The sequence below is a fragment of the Cebus imitator genome, unplaced genomic scaffold (genome assembly GCF_001604975.1).
Source record: "Cebus imitator isolate Cc_AM_T3 unplaced genomic scaffold, Cebus_imitator-1.0 Scaffold24, whole genome shotgun sequence".
NCBI lineage: Eukaryota > Metazoa > Chordata > Mammalia > Primates > Cebidae > Cebus > Cebus imitator.
In genome coordinates, this window is record NW_016107339.1 from 14249806 (window position 1) to 14266586 (window position 16781).

At 51.4% G+C, this 16781-nt stretch overlaps 3 protein-coding genes across 10 annotated transcripts in view; 1 reads left to right on the top strand and 2 right to left on the bottom strand.

The window, feature by feature from the left end:
• The first annotated feature begins 394 nt into the window (after positions 1-394).
• AGPAT1 (1-acylglycerol-3-phosphate O-acyltransferase 1) lies at positions 395-10279 on the top strand. 5 transcript variants are annotated; one of them, XM_017522772.2, is made up of 7 exons: positions 395-906; positions 6979-7181; positions 7418-7551; positions 7885-8060; positions 8225-8320; positions 8447-8519; positions 9034-10279. In XM_017522772.2, exons 2-7 carry the CDS (start codon positions 6988-6990, stop codon positions 9216-9218), a joined length of 858 nt encoding a protein of 285 aa, XP_017378261.1. In that variant the 5' UTR covers positions 395-906; positions 6979-6987; the 3' UTR covers positions 9219-10279. The 5 variants fall into 5 exon arrangements, with proteins under 5 accessions (XP_017378261.1, XP_037592228.1, XP_037592229.1 ...); XM_037736300.1 differs by lacking the exon at positions 395-906 and adding an exon at positions 1782-1801; XM_037736301.1 differs by lacking the exon at positions 395-906 and adding an exon at positions 1819-1840.
• Positions 10208-13455, bottom strand: EGFL8 (EGF like domain multiple 8). 2 transcript variants are annotated; one of them, XM_017522768.2, is made up of 9 exons: positions 12925-13455; positions 12240-12368; positions 11892-12014; positions 11702-11811; positions 11513-11608; positions 11237-11407; positions 11059-11144; positions 10832-10985; positions 10208-10572 (listed from the first exon to the last, which is right to left on the bottom strand). In XM_017522768.2, exons 2-9 carry the CDS (start codon positions 12338-12340, stop codon positions 10529-10531), a joined length of 885 nt encoding a protein of 294 aa, XP_017378257.1. In that variant the 5' UTR covers positions 12341-12368; positions 12925-13455; the 3' UTR covers positions 10208-10528. The 2 variants fall into 2 exon arrangements, with proteins under 2 accessions (XP_017378257.1, XP_037592232.1); XM_037736304.1 differs by lacking the exon at positions 11237-11407.
• Positions 13456-13894: 439 nt separating this feature from the next.
• Positions 13895-16781, bottom strand: part of PPT2 (palmitoyl-protein thioesterase 2) — a 14630-nt gene continuing 11743 nt past the window's right edge. For all 3 annotated transcript variants that reach the window (XM_017522764.2, XM_017522765.2, XM_037736299.1), the window contains exons 8-9: positions 14921-14975; positions 13895-14735 (exon numbers count right to left, since the gene is read on the bottom strand). In XM_017522764.2, the coding sequence (XP_017378253.1) occupies positions 14592-14735; positions 14921-14975 (199 nt within the window). In that variant the 3' untranslated portion in view covers positions 13895-14591. The remainder of the gene's footprint in view (positions 14736-14920; positions 14976-16781) is intronic.

Sequence of the window (16781 nt, forward strand, 5' to 3'; positions counted from 1 at the left end):
GGACTACCTATAGGCCTCACCCACTATCAGCCCCTTTCTTTCCTTCGTTTCCTCTTTTAGAGAATGTCCGGATTCCTGTTGGACTTTGGAGCGTAAGGCTCCAAAGCAACTCATTGGCTAGAACTTGACGGAAAATGATGGTTAAGTAAAATGCGCCGGCGCAGCACGCGGCGAGACGGGGGTGGGCCAGTCTTGTGAGGGTTGAACCTTCTGTTGTTCCACCCCTTCACCCTTATCTGTCGCCATGGTGACTGCTCTACAGTTGGCGAGGTTCGCAGTTCAAAGTCTTCGGCTCGTTTCATCCGGGTCCTTCAGCTGTGGACTTTCTGCTGATTGGACCTTTTCCTTCGCCCCTGATTGGCCGGCATTGGGAAAGACGGCGAAGAGCTAGGGAAAGAGGGAAACGCTAGAGTCGCAGGGTTCAAAATGGCTTCAGCCTTCTTGGGTGACGTAGAGAGCAGAGCTTGGGTCTGCCACTCCCTTTTTGTGAAGGGAGCCGAACTGGGATAAGCCCGACGTTTGGATAGTGCGAACATCGATCTGCGGCGCTGGTGTTAACCCAACGCATTCGGCTGGACGACTCAGCCCTCCCCACTTTAGGTGATTTACAGAGCAAAACCAAACTAAAGACCCACACGTTTCTTAATGTGGCACAGAGTAGAACAGGATTGACTTCAACTCTTGTTTTAAACCTTAAGAGCAGAAAAGCTCTGGCCTCACCCCCTTTGTAAGTGGTGCAGAAGGGGCAAGGCCCGCCCCTTTTAGGGAGACCCGCGGGGTTTAGACCCGCCCCTTCCTCCTTATAATTTTCCCAGCAGAAATAGAGTCTTCCAGGGCTGGACCCCTGGGAGTCTGGGCCTTTCCTATAATCACTGACCCTCACTGTGGCCTAAGGAGCAAAACTAGGTAAAAGCCCTCCCACTACCAGTCCTCTTCCCGAGGGCATGTAACTCACGAAGGGTAAAGGTGTGGCTAGAGGCGGGACCTTGATAAAAGGTCCCATGTGACTCAAGAGTAAGGAAAGATGAGAAGTTAGCAGTTGCGTAAAGAAGGACTGGGGCAAGTGAAAACAAGGTTTAGGAAGGAAAATACTGAGAGGGAAAGGTGGAAATGAAGAGTGAGGTGATGGAATGATCCTATTAAAGGGATAATGGGAGTGGAGGAAGAGAAGAGGGGGTGGAAAACTAGATACATGGCTACCGAGGAATCGTCATTCTTCCTCACTTTTTTTCTGCAAAACAGCCCTAAAGCCCAACTTCCATTGGAAGAAAAGATGTACCCATATTGTATGTTGTGAGAAGGGGCTGTCTCAGCTTGGGCAAGTAAGGACTGATAGGAAGGAAGTAGGAAAGAAAAAGTACAGAGATAGGCCGAGCGTGGTGGCTCACGCCCGTAATCCAAGCACTTTGGAGGCCAAGGCGGGCGGATCACCTGAGGTCGGGAGTTCAAGACCAGCCTGACCAACATGGTGAAACCCCGTCTTAAAAAAATAAAAAAAGAAAAAGAAAAACGAGAAAGAGAGAGAGCACTGACTGGCACAGCAGAAGGGCTGCCCTTGCCCAGGACCACGCTGGCGCCAGCTGCTCTGGAAACTGCTGATGCCCTGGGACCTGCAGCACCACTCCCANAAAAAAAAAAAAAAAGCACAGAGGTAAAAGAGCATGGAAAGGAAAGGGTAAGGGATAAGGCTAAAGAGATCTCTTTACAGGTCAGAGAGGGTGGGTGGAGGAGGGAGATGGACTGCTGGGAGATAGCGGGGGACAAAGGGCAAAGAAACCAGACCAGAGGGCTGGAGAGTGAGGTGAGATGAGATGGAGCCCTGGAGAGAAAAAAAAGAGAGGTGAACTTAATGCTTGGCACTGGTAGGTAGGTGATTGATAAATATTTAGAATTGAATGGGGGACGGGAAAAGGGGTCCTTGAGAATAGTTGAGGGGAATAAGCAGCAGATAACCAGAGTTGAGAAAAAAAGAGACCAAGTAAAAGTGGCAGTAAAAAGAGAGCTGATGGAGAATAAAGGAAGGAATGTGCCGAAGGAGGAATACAGCACCAAGGGATCCAGAGCCGAAAGGGGGTGAGAGAAAAAAAGATGCAGCTGGAGCCAGGGAAGAGCACAGACGGAGGAAAAGCGCAGCTGAGCTGTCCTGGGGCGGGGCTCGCAAAAGGATATTGGTGGTAGAGGTGGGGAGGAGGTGGGGGGGGCGCCTGAGTTTCTGGGAAACGATTGGCAAAACGGGCTGCCCATCACCGCCCTCCACTTCCTGGCCAGCCCCGGAAACCAGCAGGCGTTGGGGAGGGGTGGAGGGGGAATAGCGGCAGCAGCAGCCCCAGCCCTCAGAGAGACAGCAGAAAGGGAGGGAGGGAGGGAGGGTGCTGGGGGGACAACCCCCCACCATTCCTACCGCTATGGGCCCAACCTCCCACTCCCACCTCCCCTCCATCGGCAGGGGCTAGGACACCCCCAAATCCCGTCGCCCCCTTGGCACCGACACCCCGACAGAGACAGAGACACAGCCATCCGCCACCACCGCTGCCGCAGCCTGGTTGGGGAGGGGGCCAGCCCCCCAGGCCCCCCACCCCACTGAGGTGTGGGCGGGAAAGGGATGGGAGGAGGAGGGAGGAGGGTGCTGAAAGGGACTAGGATGAGGGGAAGGGGAGAAATTGGGTCTGGGAGGGCCGACTGGGGGAGAGGGTTGCTGGGGAAAGGAGAGGGGCCGCCTGGGAAGAGGGTTGCTGGGGAAAGGAGAGGGGACCTGAGAGGGAGGAAGGATGGAAGAGACACGGGAGGGAGGAGAAATGGAAACCCTTGTGAATTTGGGACTGGGAGTGTGCACAGGGAATCCTGGAGTGGGAATTCTCTACACCTTCCTCAATTCCTTTTCTTGCCCTTTGACCCCACATGACTCTTGAGGGGTCATTAAGGGAGAAGGCCAGCAGAATTTGCCTCTTAAAAATACCCCTAGGTGCCTCTGTTTCCATCTGGGCACAGGACCTCTTGTTTCTCAGTGGCCTTCCACACTGCTAGACCCTTACTGACACACAAATGCCTTATGGGAGCCATGTTTTCTACATTGAGTCTGTGTGCCTTTGACATGTTTAATGGCTTGTGTGCAACTAGGTTGTCCCTATGCTATCCATAGGCTGTGTAGAAATTATGTGTTATTTTCTATCAGAATTGCCCATTCTCCATTCTTGTGTCCATGTCTCACATCCAGTTTTGACATGTTCAAGTACCACATGAGTGTGAGTTTTCATGTATCGCACGTGATCTATGGTTTCATGTTACTTGCATGTTTTATGTTTTTGCATGTTTATTTCAGCATGTGAAAGTTATAGACCTTATTTTGCTTTGGCTGACATGTCCATGGTCCTACCATATGCACTAGTCTTCATGTGTAGGATCCCATGGCTTGGTTGAATAGCCCACACTCTCATGTTTGATTGAATTGGCCTGTTTGCTATGTTTTCCCAGTCACAGTTCACATCACACATGTGCATGCCCCTTTGCATGATACACTGAGGTAACAGGACCATAGAATGTGTGCTATAAATTTATCATCAGTATCTTTTGTGAGCTATATGCTCATTAAATTTGGCCCTCCATTGCATTTCTAAATCCTTGGACTTTTGTTCTCCAAAGAAGGTCACTTAATATCAAGTGTTAGAGAAGAAGGTAACTGAGTCTCCAGGTCTGCAAAGAACCATCCCTGCATTCCTTACCTCGGTGACCTCCCTGGCCTGTGCCCCTCTACACAAACATCTTTCCAGTGGCTGTGTACAGTCTGTGTCCACGAGCTCCGTGTATGTCACAGGGTTAACCCTGCTGTGAACCCCATCATTGGTATTTATTTATGGACATTATCCTCCATTCTTTGCACTGTTGGCACATTTGATGAGAGCAGCATCTTTCCCTGTGGCATGTTGATCCCATTCTGTACATTTCTCTTGTGAGATGACCTCTTCCTGATTATTGTCACTCTGCCTTCATTATGGCCATGTATTACATGATCTATTCAGAGCCGGTTACCATTAGGCTTAGTGTGTTCGTTACTTTCTCAGTGACTTTTAGTAGTCAATACTACTCAGGAGGGTAACTATCTGATTTGTGATCAGAACTGCCATCTCATTAATTGTAGGTCTGTGGGTGTGTATGCAGCCTTAAAATCTGTTCAGCAAGTGTTTATTGACCACCTACTCTATCTCCTATTGTCTTGGCATCAGAGATAAGACAGAGTCCCTGTCCTTAAGCTGCTTACAGCCTAAGGAGGGAAACAAAAATGTCAGCACATAGTGTGTTGTCAAGATCAGTGGTTCTTAAATTCAAGCGCACACCAGACTCACCAGAGGGCTTGTTAAAATACAGATTGCTAGCCAGCCATGATGGCTCATACCTGTAATCCCAACACTTCAGAAGGCTGTGGCTGGAGGATCACTTGAGATCAGGAGTTCAAGACCAACCTGAGTGACAGAGTTAGAAAAAGAAAAATAGATTGCTGGGCCTAATGCCCATAATTTCTGATTCAGTGGATCCGGGTGAAGTCTAATAATTTGCATTTCTACACTTCAAGACCCACTGATCAGAATAAAAGTGTAATGAAAGCACAGGCCTGCAGGGTTTCAGGAAGACCTCCAAAAGATGACACTGAACTGTGGGAGGCAGGAGAAGAGGTGGGCATTCCAGCCAAAGGGAACAGCATGTTCAAGGTGCAGATGCATTAAAGATCATGGTATCTGAGGAACTGAAGTGAATCAGTTTGGAGCAAAAAGAAAACGTTTTGTGAGGATGTGGTCGAAGCAGAAGTCAACCTGTCAAGAAGAGCCTTTAAGCAAGACAGGGAAATGCTCTGTGTTTCAGAAAACTCTGTGTTAACAGAAAAAACTTTGTGTTAATATTTTTTCTGTGTTAACAGAAAAATCTCTGGTTGCTACGTGGAAGATGGATTGGAGGGAGTTAGGAGCCTACTGCACATAATTCCGGGGAGAAATGATGCTGTTCTGAACTTGTAGGGGCAGTGGGATAGAGCAGCTCAGAGAGCCTACAGTATTCCAGCTGGCAGGGTCTCCTGTTTCCTCTATTGCCTGTTACCTTCTCGCTTGGCAATGGGCTTACCTTTGAGCACAGCCCTTCCTATCATGGGAAGACAGTGCCTGTCGCCTCAGTAGAAATGACAGGTATTTGCCTGAACCCCCTTTTTGTGAATTGTTACCCTGCCCCCAGCAGTGGGGCAGAGTGGAGGAAGGAGGAAGAACCTAGAACACAGGTTCTGTGTTCCTGCCCCTCTTCCTCTTGAGCCGTTTCCTCTGCCAGGGCAGGTGCTGTTATGTCCCCTTTACTCCCTGCCCTCCTTTTTTCACTTGGTGAGAACTTACACACTGTACCTGCCCACACAAAGTGTCACTAGAAGGAAGGAAAAGGGTAGTAGGATTTGTGTTCCTGTCTGGAGGTAGGATTGGTCTTATAGCTATTCCAGGTATGTCCATGAGTTTACCTAGGAATGGGGCAGCTGCCTGGGTGGAGAGGGATTTTTCTAGTTATACATTTACATTCCTTTATCTGTCACTGGGCGTAATTATAAATTTGTGTCTGTGTATGAACATGTTAATCCTTGTATGACTGTGTGTTGGCATTAGTGACACGAACCTTTAATCTTGCTATTTGGTCCCTGGGTATATGGCTGTGGGTGCTTTGTCACTATCGCCATATCTGCTGTGTGCTGTGTTGGTATATATACGTGCAGTACCTACCGGTGTCAGTGTAACCAAGTAGTTAGGAACACAGGCAGCTTAGATTTAACCTAGAAACTGCTGTTTAGGAGCTGTATGACCTCAGGTAAGTTATTTAGCCTCTCTGGGCCTATTAAGTATAAAATGTAAATAATAATACTTTCAAGACTATTGTATGGATCATTTTAAGAGTTTAACTTAATGTATAGACCAGTGCTGTTCTACAGAAATATAATGCAAGCCACATGTGTAATTTTTTTTCTGGTAGCCACATTTTTAAAAGGCAAAAAGAGTGAAATTAATTTTAATAACATATTTTCTGGAATCTGATACATCCAAAAGATTATAAAAATGTAGTCAGTATAAAAGATTAATAATGGGATATCTTACATTTGGTTTTTTATTCTGTCTTTGAAATCTGATGTGCATTTTACATTCCCAGCACATCTCAGTTCAGACTATCTGCATTTCAAGTGCTCAGTAGCCACTTGTAGGTGGTGGCTACCTTCTTGGGCAGCACAAGTATAGACCATTATAAGACCTTACCAGCTACAAGCATTAGCTATCATTCTTTTTTTTTTNGTTTCTATGCCTTTCATAGCAAATATCCATAGTCTTATCAATGAAATTATAACATTTAGTCTAATTACGTGAAAGGTGAAAGTTTTTTTTTGTTTTTTTTTGAGGTGGAGTTTCTTGTTGCCCAAGCTGGAGTGTAATGGCATGATCTTGGCTCACTGCAACCTCTGCCTCCCAGGTTCAAGCAGTTCTCCTGCCTCAGCCTCGCTAGTAACTGGGATTACAGGTGCACGCCACCATACCCGGCTAATTTTTTGTATTTTTAGTAGAAACAGGGTTTTACCATGTTGGCCAGGCTGTTCTCAAACTCTTGACCTCAGGTGATCCGCCTGCTTCCACCTCCCAAAGTGCTGGGATTATAGGTGTGAGCCACTGTGCCCAGCTGAGCTATCATTCTTATTGTCATTTATTATCAGACGTCTGTGAGTTGTAGATGTCCATGTCTTGTGCCTCTTGTCTGAATACATAAGGAGCTTTTGGGAAGAGGGGTGGGAGAGCATTCCTGAGCTCCCTGTCTACCACCCTCATCCTAGAGAGTTTACTGGGAAGGTTTCAGTGGAACTGTGTCTCTGGCCCTTGTCCTCATAGCACCAACCCCCAACCCTGCTAATGTGCCTTGCCTATCCCACTCTCCTCCAGAAATCAGGCTGATTGTCCCCTGCCCCATCCCCTGCAGGTGGCCAGAATGGAGTTGTGGCCAGGGGTATGGATGCTGCTGTTCTTCCTGCTGTTGCTCTTCCTGCTGCCCACCCTGTGGTTCTGCAGCCCCAGTGCCAAGTACTTCTTCAAGATGGCCTTCTACAATGGCTGGATCCTCTTCCTGGCTGTGCTTGCCATCCCTGTGTGTGCCGTGCGAGGACGCAACGTCGAGAACATGAAGTGAGAGGCAAGGGGTGTTGGGCGATGAGGGAACCTAAGGGTACGAAGTGAGTAGTGGAGTGGGGGAAGGGGGCGCAGTGTGTGTGGAAGAGACTGAGAGACCAGAGGACTGCAAAGGTGGTCAGAATGGGGAGAGGACTGCAAAGATGGTCAGAAAGACAGCAGGGTGGGGGGAGCTGAGGCATGCAGATGGACATCAATGGATCCCACTGGGACCCCTTGCCATGACCCCACAGGATCTTGCGTCTAATGCTGCTCCACATCAAATACCTGTACGGGATCCGAGTGGAGGTGCGAGGGGCTCACCACTTCCCTCCCTCGCAGCCCTATGTTGTTGTCTCCAACCACCAGAGCTCTCTCGACCTGCTTGGTGAGATCCCACCACAGGGCACACCTCCCCCAGCCATACCTCCCCTGCTGGAACCTTCCCTAGAATCTCCTCTCCTAAAGATCCTCAATTCCCCTTCCTCTGGGACATTGCCCCCTTGCCTCCCTCTAAGGCCTTCATTCCCTGGGATAGAACTGCTCTCATAAGCAGGGTACATATACCTTTGGTCACCCTTTCCTTCACTTGGGGCTCGCCCTGCCTAGTCTCCTTCATCTCCAGTCCCTACCAGAGTGGGTGATGATCTGGGTGAGGTGGGTTGCCTTCTGTGACACTCTGCCTCCACCCTGATCCTCACCCACCCCCATCCTGCCCAAGGGATGATGGAAGTACTGCCAGGCCGCTGTGTGCCCATTGCCAAGCGTGAGCTACTGTGGGCTGGCTCTGCTGGGCTGGCCTGCTGGTTGGCAGGAGTCATCTTCATCGACCGGAAGCGTACGGGGGATGCCATCAGTGTCATGTCTGAGGTCGCCCAGACCCTGCTCACCCAGGACGTGAGTCATCCTGGGGAAATGGGGGATTGGAGGGATAGAGAGTAGAAGAGTTGTAAATAAACTGATATGCAGGGCCAATGGGCCTCAGGGGTCCCATTGTAACATCACACCTACTCTGACTCCTCCATATGTATTTGTCTTCCTTGACCCTCTTTCTCCCCCAGGTGAGGGTCTGGGTATTTCCTGAGGGAACAAGAAACCACAACGGCTCCATGCTGCCCTTCAAACGTGGCGCCTTCCATCTTGCAGTGCAGGCCCAGGTGATTACTGCTGTCCCTTCTGCTACTCAGCCGCTAACCCATACCATTCCCTCATCTCTGGGAAGGGGCTTACTGTAGGGGTCTCAGAAGAGAGCTGTGAACTGATTTGCTTTACCCCTTCCCCAGGTTCCCATTGTCCCCATAGTCATGTCCTCCTACCAAGACTTCTACTGCAAGAAGGAGCGCCGCTTCACCTCGGGTGAGGGCTTTGAGCAGGTCTGGGATAGGGTGTGTCCGGAGAGGCTGGGAGGACATCCCTGTGAGGCAGGGGGATCATTCAGTGTCAGAGCCATGAGATGTCCACACAGTCACCTAGCCTGACTCCACATCAGCCAATAAGTCTTTACCAAGCATGACCATACCCTGCCAGATAGGTAGCACTTAGTCCCAAGAGAGGCTGTTATTAATCTAGCAGGAAAGGTAAGGCCTGTGTGCACAAAGCTGTAATGAGTAACACTCATTCAGCAGTAAATGCCAAGTCCAGATGAGGAGCTGGAGGGGTGCTGAGGAGATGTCTGGACTGGGGATTGGAGAAGGCTTTGTACAGAAGAGCCTCAGAAAACTGGTGGCAGCCGACAGGCCCAGGGATGGTTGTCCAGGGTTGGGGGAAGAGAACTGAAAGGTTGAGGAAGAGAGTGTCGCTCAGAAGCTGGGCCCCACCTGTGGGCAAAGACCTGGGTGGACAGGCCATGATGGTGCTCCCCTTGCCCCAGGACGATGTCAGGTGCGGGTGCTGCCCCCAGTGCCCACAGAAGGGCTGACACCAGATGACGTCCCAGCTCTGGCTGACAGAGTCCGGCACTCCATGCTCACTGTTTTCCGGGAAATCTCCACTGATGGCAGGGGTGGTGGTGACTATCTGAAGAAGCCTGGGGGGGTGGGTGAACCCCGGCTCTGAGCTTTCCTCCCAAGTGTCCCCATTTTCTTACCCACGCCTACCTACCCAGTGGGCCCTGAAGCAGGGCCAAGCCCTCTTCCTTGTCTCCCCTCTCCCCACTTATTCTCCTCTTTGGAATCTTCAACTTCTGAAGCGAATGTGGATACAGTGCCACTCCTGCCCCCTCTTGGCCCCACCCATGGACTCTTGCCTCGGTGCAGTCTCCACTCTGACCCCCACTCTGACCTGCCATCTTCTCTGTGGCACAGTTGCCTCCCCCTCATCCGCAGTGGCTCAGCCTACACAAGGGTGGGGAACATTCCATCCCCAGTGGAGTCTCTTCCTTTGTGGTCTTCTCTTCCTTTCCACCCCACATTGGCCAGTGGACTCATCCATTCTGTGGAACAATTCTCCCCCACTCCAAAGTCCATGGATTCAATGGACACATCCGTTTGTGAGGAGGACTTCTCGCCCTGTGACTAGAAGCCAATACCTGGAACACTCCTCCCAGGCTCAACCTGGGAGCTTTCCTCAGCACCTTCACCTTCCCTCCCAGTGGAGCCTCCTGTCAGTGGGGGCTGGACTCTTCTAATTCAGAGGTCACATGCCTGCCCTTGCCCAGATGCCCAGGGTCATGCACACTCCAGGATACCAGTTCGGTCTCCACATTTCTGCTTTTCTCTATCCCCATGGTACCATTCTTCAATGGTCCTGACCCCACCCAACCCCCTGCAGCCCTGCTGCACCATCTCACCAGACACAAGGGGAAGAGGCAGACATCAGGTGCTGCGCTCACTTCTGCTCCCTGGGAAGTTGGGGAAAGGAACTGAACCCTGGCTGGAGAGGATAGGAGGGCTTTTAATTTATTTCTTTTTCTGTTGAGGCTTCCCCCTCTCTGAGCCAGTTTTCATTTCTTCCTGGTGGCATTAACCACTCCCTGCCTCTCACTCCAGACCTGTTCCCACAACTGGGGAGGTAGGCTGGGAGCAAAAGGAGAGGGTGGGACCCAGTTTTGCGTGGATGGTTTTTATTATCTGGATAACAGCAAAAAACTGAAAATAAAGAGAGAGAGAGAGATCTGGGTGCTTGGTGGTTACATTTGTTATTGAAGAAACAGTTCTTGCCCAGGCAATCTGCCCCCAGCCAGAAGACTCAGGGATGGGCCAACAACACCAGCCTCCGCCTTCCTTCAGCTCTCTGAAGTTTCCATTGCTCATTGCTCTTTGGTGGCTGATAGCCTTATCTGCAGCTCATAGTTGGCCAAGCCCAGAGGATTTGTGAGTCCAGTTTCTGTATAAATTAGGTGGCAGGGGTGCTGTAGAGGCTCCTTATCAATGATTGAGGCCAGGGCCCAGGCTGTTGTCCTCACAGGAGCCTGGTTAATGACATGACAGAGACTGGCTGTGGTCAGCCTGGAGTGGACTACACTGCCACTCTCACCAAACAGTAAGTGGAACTATTGGGCTCCAGACAGGATTTCAGAAGAGAAGAATGGGGAAGTGGAGAGATCCTGGGAAGGTATGATAGTGAATGTTGGAGAAGGGCATGGAGAAAAGAGGGCAGGCTCGAAAGGGAGGGGTCTTGGGGAAAGTTGGGGAATACAGGTCAAGGCAGGGAGGAGCATGAGGACTCACAGGCACCCAGCCTCTCCTCCAACAGCAGCACCTGGTCGCTGAGAGATTCGATCCGGTCACCCCGGCCCCATAGCTCAGCCACCTGTTCTGGCTGCAGCTCTTCAGGCGGCACGGGCAGCACCGCTCGGACCCAGGCCCCAGCCTGACCGGCCCACTACAAAGGAAGAGTTGCCTCAGGGTATTGATAGTGAGGTCTGGCCTCGCCCCAGCCCGCAGGCTTGGCTCACCTGCTCCAGCCGCTCCAGGCGCCCTCGCAGCTCACGAATTTGAATCTCTCGCTTCAGAGCGCGCTCGTCGTTTTCCGCCTCCCGAACTAGGGACAAAGGAGACCAAGAGCGTGACCGCTGCCCGACCCCAGACGTCTGTCCCAGGTCGCCGCGGTGGCCCGTACTCCTGCCCGCTCACCGGCCACGCTGAGTATGCTGGCACTGGTTGGGGGCTCTGGGGACCCCTCCTTGCAGGTGCGTCCGTCCAGGCCTAGCACTAGGTCGTGGGGGCAGCCGCAGGTGAAGCTTCCGGCCGTGTTAAGACAACGGTGCGAGCAGAGGGTGACGCTGGTCCTACATTCATCCACGTCTAGTTACCGAAAAGAGGAAGGGGCTGAGAGAGGGGGCGGGGGCAAGCGCCTGGGTAGGTGGGGAGGTCAGGGAGCCCTCGCTGGGGAAGGCTGAGTCGACTCACCCACATGACAGTGCTTCCCTCCCCAGCCGGGGGCGCACTCGCACCGGTCGGGCCGAACGCAGACGCCTCCGTTAAGGCAAGGCTTGGCGCAGATGGCTGTGGACAGAGGAAGTGGGGTTCAGACTCGAACCGATAGCCCCCAGCTCCGTGGAGCGCGCCTCCCGCAGCGCCTGGAAGACCCAGCCTCACCTTCACAGGTGAGCGCCCCCGGGTGCCGCTTCTTCCAGCCCTGGCAGCACACTGTATGGGTCTGCTGCACCTCCCGCCTCACCTCCCGCCACGTAACGCGGTAGGTGGTCCTGGAACACAGCGACTGGCTCAGGACCCTGAGGACGGGTCCTGGTCGCGGTTCTTGGGGTCCCATCTCCTCATCCCTCACCTGTAAGTGCTGCAAATGCGCCTTCCAGCACACAAGGTCAGGTAGGGCTTGTACACTGGTTGGCTGTAGGACTCGTTGTAGCGGAGCGGGACCACCACTGTCTGCTTGGAGCAGACTCCCGGACTGCGTCCATGCCAGAGGATGAGGTGGGAGACATTGAGTAGGCCACGCCCTGGGGAGCCAGGAGTCCCACTTCCCTGAACGGGCTATTGAGGCCCCGCTGTCCCTCCAGATGACACCCTCTCACCCCCCTTCTAAACTCGCAGTTCTGTTTGCCTGTGAAGTCCCACCCCCAATAGAAGGCTCCCGAGAAGAGGTCACCCCAGGCCCCACCCCCACTGTTGTCACCTCTCTCTGAGAGATCCACCCTTGGCCCGCTTGCCTGACATCAGTAGCAGGAGGAACGAGAGTCCGCCTAATAGAGTGCACAGCTCAGCCCTGGACCCCATGATTCTCTTTGACTCCGGACCCTTTGGGCTGCCCGAAAGAAAAGGTTAATGGATGCCATTCCCCTCTCCTATTAATTTCTCCAGCACTAGCCCCTCCAAGGGCACTCTGCTGGTGCCCTCTAAGGGAGTCAGGACATTCACTTTTACATACTAGCCACCAGGATTGCCTACACCTGTGTGTACACCCAACACTATCCTATCCTTAGCATATCATGATCCATTCAGCATCATAAAACTCACACCCCAGCACACCCCCTCCACCTCCGCTCTAACCTTTTTACTTCTAATGCCCTCTGCACAATCTGGAGGGACAGTCAACCCTCCCCTTATGGCACTCCTGTCTTTAACATGCTCTCTTATAACTTCATACCTTCAAAACGCTAGCTATACACCCTCACACCATACACACAAACCAAGCACCTGGAAACCACACCTTACACACACTGCTACTCCCCTCACACACCATCACATACACCCTAAATGCTCATCCCTTGCTCCAACAAAACACCCCTCAACTCATGCCCCCCCCAAGTCTCTGAGTAAACCCCACTCTTTCCCCATTGAAATTCTCTCCCCATTCCCACCTGGCTTCTTTCTCCTACGAGGCTTCAGGCAGAGCAGCCTCAGCAGAAGCAGCTCAGACTAGTGGGTAGACCTGGCGGGCTAAGAGGGAGAGGAGGGGCTGGCCAAGAGTCCTCCCATTCCTGCCCCCTCCCACAAGCCTCCTCCTCAGCTCCAGCTGGGTCAGCTTAGTAGGGTCAAGTCCCTCTACCCTCATCTCCACCCCAACAAAGAGCTCCCTAGAAGTGTCTTTCCAACCCTGTGAGGCCCATTTCTGGACTCCCCAAATCAGAAGATAGAAGCTCTGTAACACCACCAGTACCCCCTTTAACACTACACAGACTAGGGGAGAGTTGGGGGGCAGGGAGAGAAACAGCTGCAAGGAACAAAGCAGGTCAGGTCATGGGAGAAGCAAGATCAGCTGAGGAAAGACAGAAGGGCAAGTCGTCACAAAGGGGCAGGAGGGCAGCCCAGGGCACCAAGGGGGAAACTGTCCCCCTCTCTTGATGACATTTGTTAGGGCTTAGGGGGAACAAAATTGAGTCAGCCACCACCCCCCATGCCAGAGCAGACAGGGCTCTATTGTCTCAGCCAAAATTTCTTCTTTCAAGAAGAGAAGGCTCATTGTCCAGCCCTACACCCAGCTCTGGCCCACAAAGCTCAAAAGGGGCACAACAAATGCCCACCCTGACCCTCGGCCCCCTCGTCTAGCCTGGGGGTGGCAAGCGCATTCCACCCATGAGGCTGAGGCCCAAACCACTGGAGCCCTGAGCTTAGCCCCCCAATCTTGGGGACTGGGAGAGGAAGAGAATTGTCTTCGGCAGGAAAGAACCCGCAGAGGATCAGGAACCCACAAAGAATGGGCATTGAGAGAGAGCGGAAACACCAAGGGGGTCCCCACCCTAGACCAGGAATCTGGGCACCCAGGCCTCAGCTCTGTCCACACCCTCCTTAGGGAGCCAGGTCCCCTCCACCTGGAAATGAGCCAAGTCACACTGAGGAAATGGAACTTTATTTCTATAAATACAGGGGTAACACCCATTCAAGGGAAGTTAAAAGAGGGCCTGGGGCCTCAAAGAAACTAGGCTCCCAGGGGTTACTCCAACACTGATCATAGGGACTGGGGGATCCCCAAACCTGAGATGGGCCTCACAGGCCACAGATATTCCCCAACACTGACACTTCAGGAACGGAACTGTCCCCATAGGGGAGCCTCAGAACCCCACTCTCATGGGTAGTCCCTCTTAGGGGTTGGGAGGGCTGATGACAGAGGACTTCAGAGAAAAAAGGGAATATGGGAAGAATAGAAGCTAAAAATGTCCTGAGTGGCCTGGAAGGAGACCCCTGTGGTAGGCAGGGGGTGGGTTCTCCTCCCGTACAGCCAGATACGGAGAAGCAGCAGCAGCAAAAGCAGCCACAAGTTAAAAACATGGTTTCTCACTTCCCAACTTCGACCTTGAGAGAAAGGGAGAGCATGGAGCAACCCCCCAAATGAGAGGACATGAGGTAGGGGAGGCCAGAACTTGTCATTCACAGAGGAGCAGAGGAGAGGGCTTCTGGGAGTCCAGGTTGGTGGGGGTAGTGTGGAGCAATGAGGTGGTCACAGGCACACCAGAGCCTGGCATCTGCTTTCCAAGGCCACCACTTGGTCTCTGGACTAGGGATTTCCTGGGGACCCCTGAATATATCCTCAGGAGAGCCAAGGTTCAATGCAGGTCTCATAAAGGGTACGATTGGAGTGCCAGGCTGTGTGGGAAATCCCGGCCATTGGACACCTCACTATGGCCCCCCGGGCCAATAGAGTCTTCAACCCAAAAGAATCTCGCAGATAAACCTTCAAGGTGGTCGAAGGGGCGTGGAAGCATGGAAGAGAGACACAAGGAGAGACAAAGTGAGTTACTGCCGGCATGTAAACCTCCTCCCCACAGGGTAAACCCTTCAGCTCAGGAGTCACAGAGAGGGCTCCAGAATGAGGCGGGACAGTGGATGGAAGGGAAAGTAATCCCGGGGGGGGCTCACCAGTTGCTCCTCCATCTCCAAGACCGTCTCATTTGCATCATAGAAACCAAAGAAGCTACAAAGAGATTTGGGGGAAGGTTATCAGGAGAGCTGGAGAAAATCGCTGGGCACAATGGTTCATGCCTGTAATCCCAGCACTTTGGGAGGCCAACGCGGGTAGATCACCTGAGGGCAGGAGTACACCAGCCTGGCCAACATGGTGAAACCCCATCTCTACTAAAAATACAAAATTATCCAGGCGTGGTCACAGGTGCCTGTAATCCCAGCTACTCCAAAGGCTGAGGCAGGAGAATCGCTTGAACCTGGAAGATAGAGGTTGCAATGAGCCAGGATCGCGCCACTGCACTCTTGCCTGGGTGAGAGTGAGACTCCATCTCAAAGCAAAAAAACAAAAAAAGTATTACCTAAGCATGAGAAAATAACCAACAAACCCAAACTGAGGGAAATTCTACAAAACAACTGGTCTATATGCTTCAACAATATCAATGTCATGGACAAAGACTGAAAAACTATTCCAGATTAAAAGATATTAAGGCCGGGTGAGGTGGCCCACGCCTGTAATCTCACCACTTTGGGAGGCCAAGGCAGGCGGATCAGGTCAAGAGATTGAGACCATCCTGGCCAATATGGCAAAACCTCATCTCTACTAAAACTACAAAAATTAGCTGGTTGTGGTGGCGCCTGCCTGTAGTCCCAACTACTCTGGAGGCTGAGGTAGGAGAATCGCTTGAACCCCGGAAACAGAGGTTGCAGTGAGCTAAGATCATGCCACTGCACTCCAGCCTGGTGACAGAGAGAGCTCCATGTCAAAAAAAGAAAAAAGATACTTCAGAGGCCTGGAGCAGTGGCACACGCCTGTAATCCCTGCACTTTGGGAGGCCAAGGTGGGGGGCAGATCACCTGAGGTCAAGAGTTCGAGACTAGCTTGGCCAACATGGTGAAACCCCATCTCTACTAAAAATACAAAAATTAGCCAGGTGTAGTGGTAAGTTCCTATAATCCCAGCTACTCGGGAGGCAGAGGTTGCAGTAAGCTGAAATCACACCACTGCACTCTAGCCTGCGCAAGTGAGACTTTGTCTTAAAAAAAAAAAAAAAAAAAAAAAGGCCTGGCATGGTGGCTCATGCCTGTAATCACAGTACTTTGGGAGGGCTGGGCATGGTGGTGCGTGCCTGTAATCCCAGCTACTTGGGAGGCTGAGGCAGGAGAATCCCTTGAACCAAGGAGGCGGAGGTAGCAGTGAGCTGAGACTGTGTGCCATTGCACTCCAACCTGGGCAACAAGATCAAAACTCCGTCTCAAAAAAAAAGAATGCTAAAGAGATATGATAACTAAATACAACATGGGATCCTGATTTGGATCTTCCACTGGATCTTTTTTTTTTTTTTTTTTTTTCTTGAGACGGAGTCTTGCTCTATTGCCCAGGCTGGCTAATTTTTTGTAGTAGTAGAGACAGGGTTTCACCATACTGGCCAGGCTGGTCTTCAACTCCTGACCTCGTGATCTGCCCACCTCAGCCTTCCAAAGTGCTGGGATTACAGATGTGAGCCACTCGGCCTGGCCTGCATATTCTTTTCTATAAGGACATTGGAAAAGCGCCCAGCCTGGGTATTTTTTTCTATAGGACGCTGGGAAAATTTGAGTAAGAATACTGTATCTGTGAGCTCATATTCAGGACAATTTGAATCTATGTTTATGTTTAAATATAATATTAACATACATAAATGTATACATATTTAGAGAAAAAAGATATTAATGTAAACATGACAAAATGTTAACATTTGGGAAATCTAGGTGAGGAGTATACATTAATGCTTTTTGCTATTTTGGTAACTTTTTTTTTTTCTTTTTTTTTTTTTTT

What these genes read in the sequence shown, in the direction of transcription:
- AGPAT1 (XM_017522772.2), top strand. Translation starts at nt 6,988, where the DNA reads ATGGAGTTGTGGCCAGGGGTATGGATGCTGCTGTTCTTCCTGCTGTTG. An exon ending in GAGCTCTCTCGACCTGCTTG is followed by an intron (nt 7,552 to 7,884) that starts GTGAGATCCCAC and finishes ATCCTGCCCAAG; the next exon opens with GGATGATGGAAGTACTGCCA. An exon ending in ATCTTGCAGTGCAGGCCCAG is followed by an intron (nt 8,321 to 8,446) that starts GTGATTACTGCT and finishes CCCCTTCCCCAG; the next exon opens with GTTCCCATTGTCCCCATAGT.
- EGFL8 (XM_017522768.2), bottom strand. Translation starts at nt 12,340, where the DNA reads ATGGGGTCCAGGGCTGAGCTGTGCACTCTATTAGGCGGACTCTCGTTC. An exon ending in GGGGGCGCTCACCTGTGAAG is followed by an intron (nt 11,609 to 11,701) that starts GTGAGGCTGGGT and finishes CTCTGTCCACAG; the next exon opens with CCATCTGCGCCAAGCCTTGC. An exon ending in GGAGGAGAGGCTGGGTGCCT is followed by an intron (nt 10,573 to 10,831) that starts GTGAGTCCTCAT and finishes GTCATTAACCAG; the next exon opens with GCTCCTGTGAGGACAACAGC.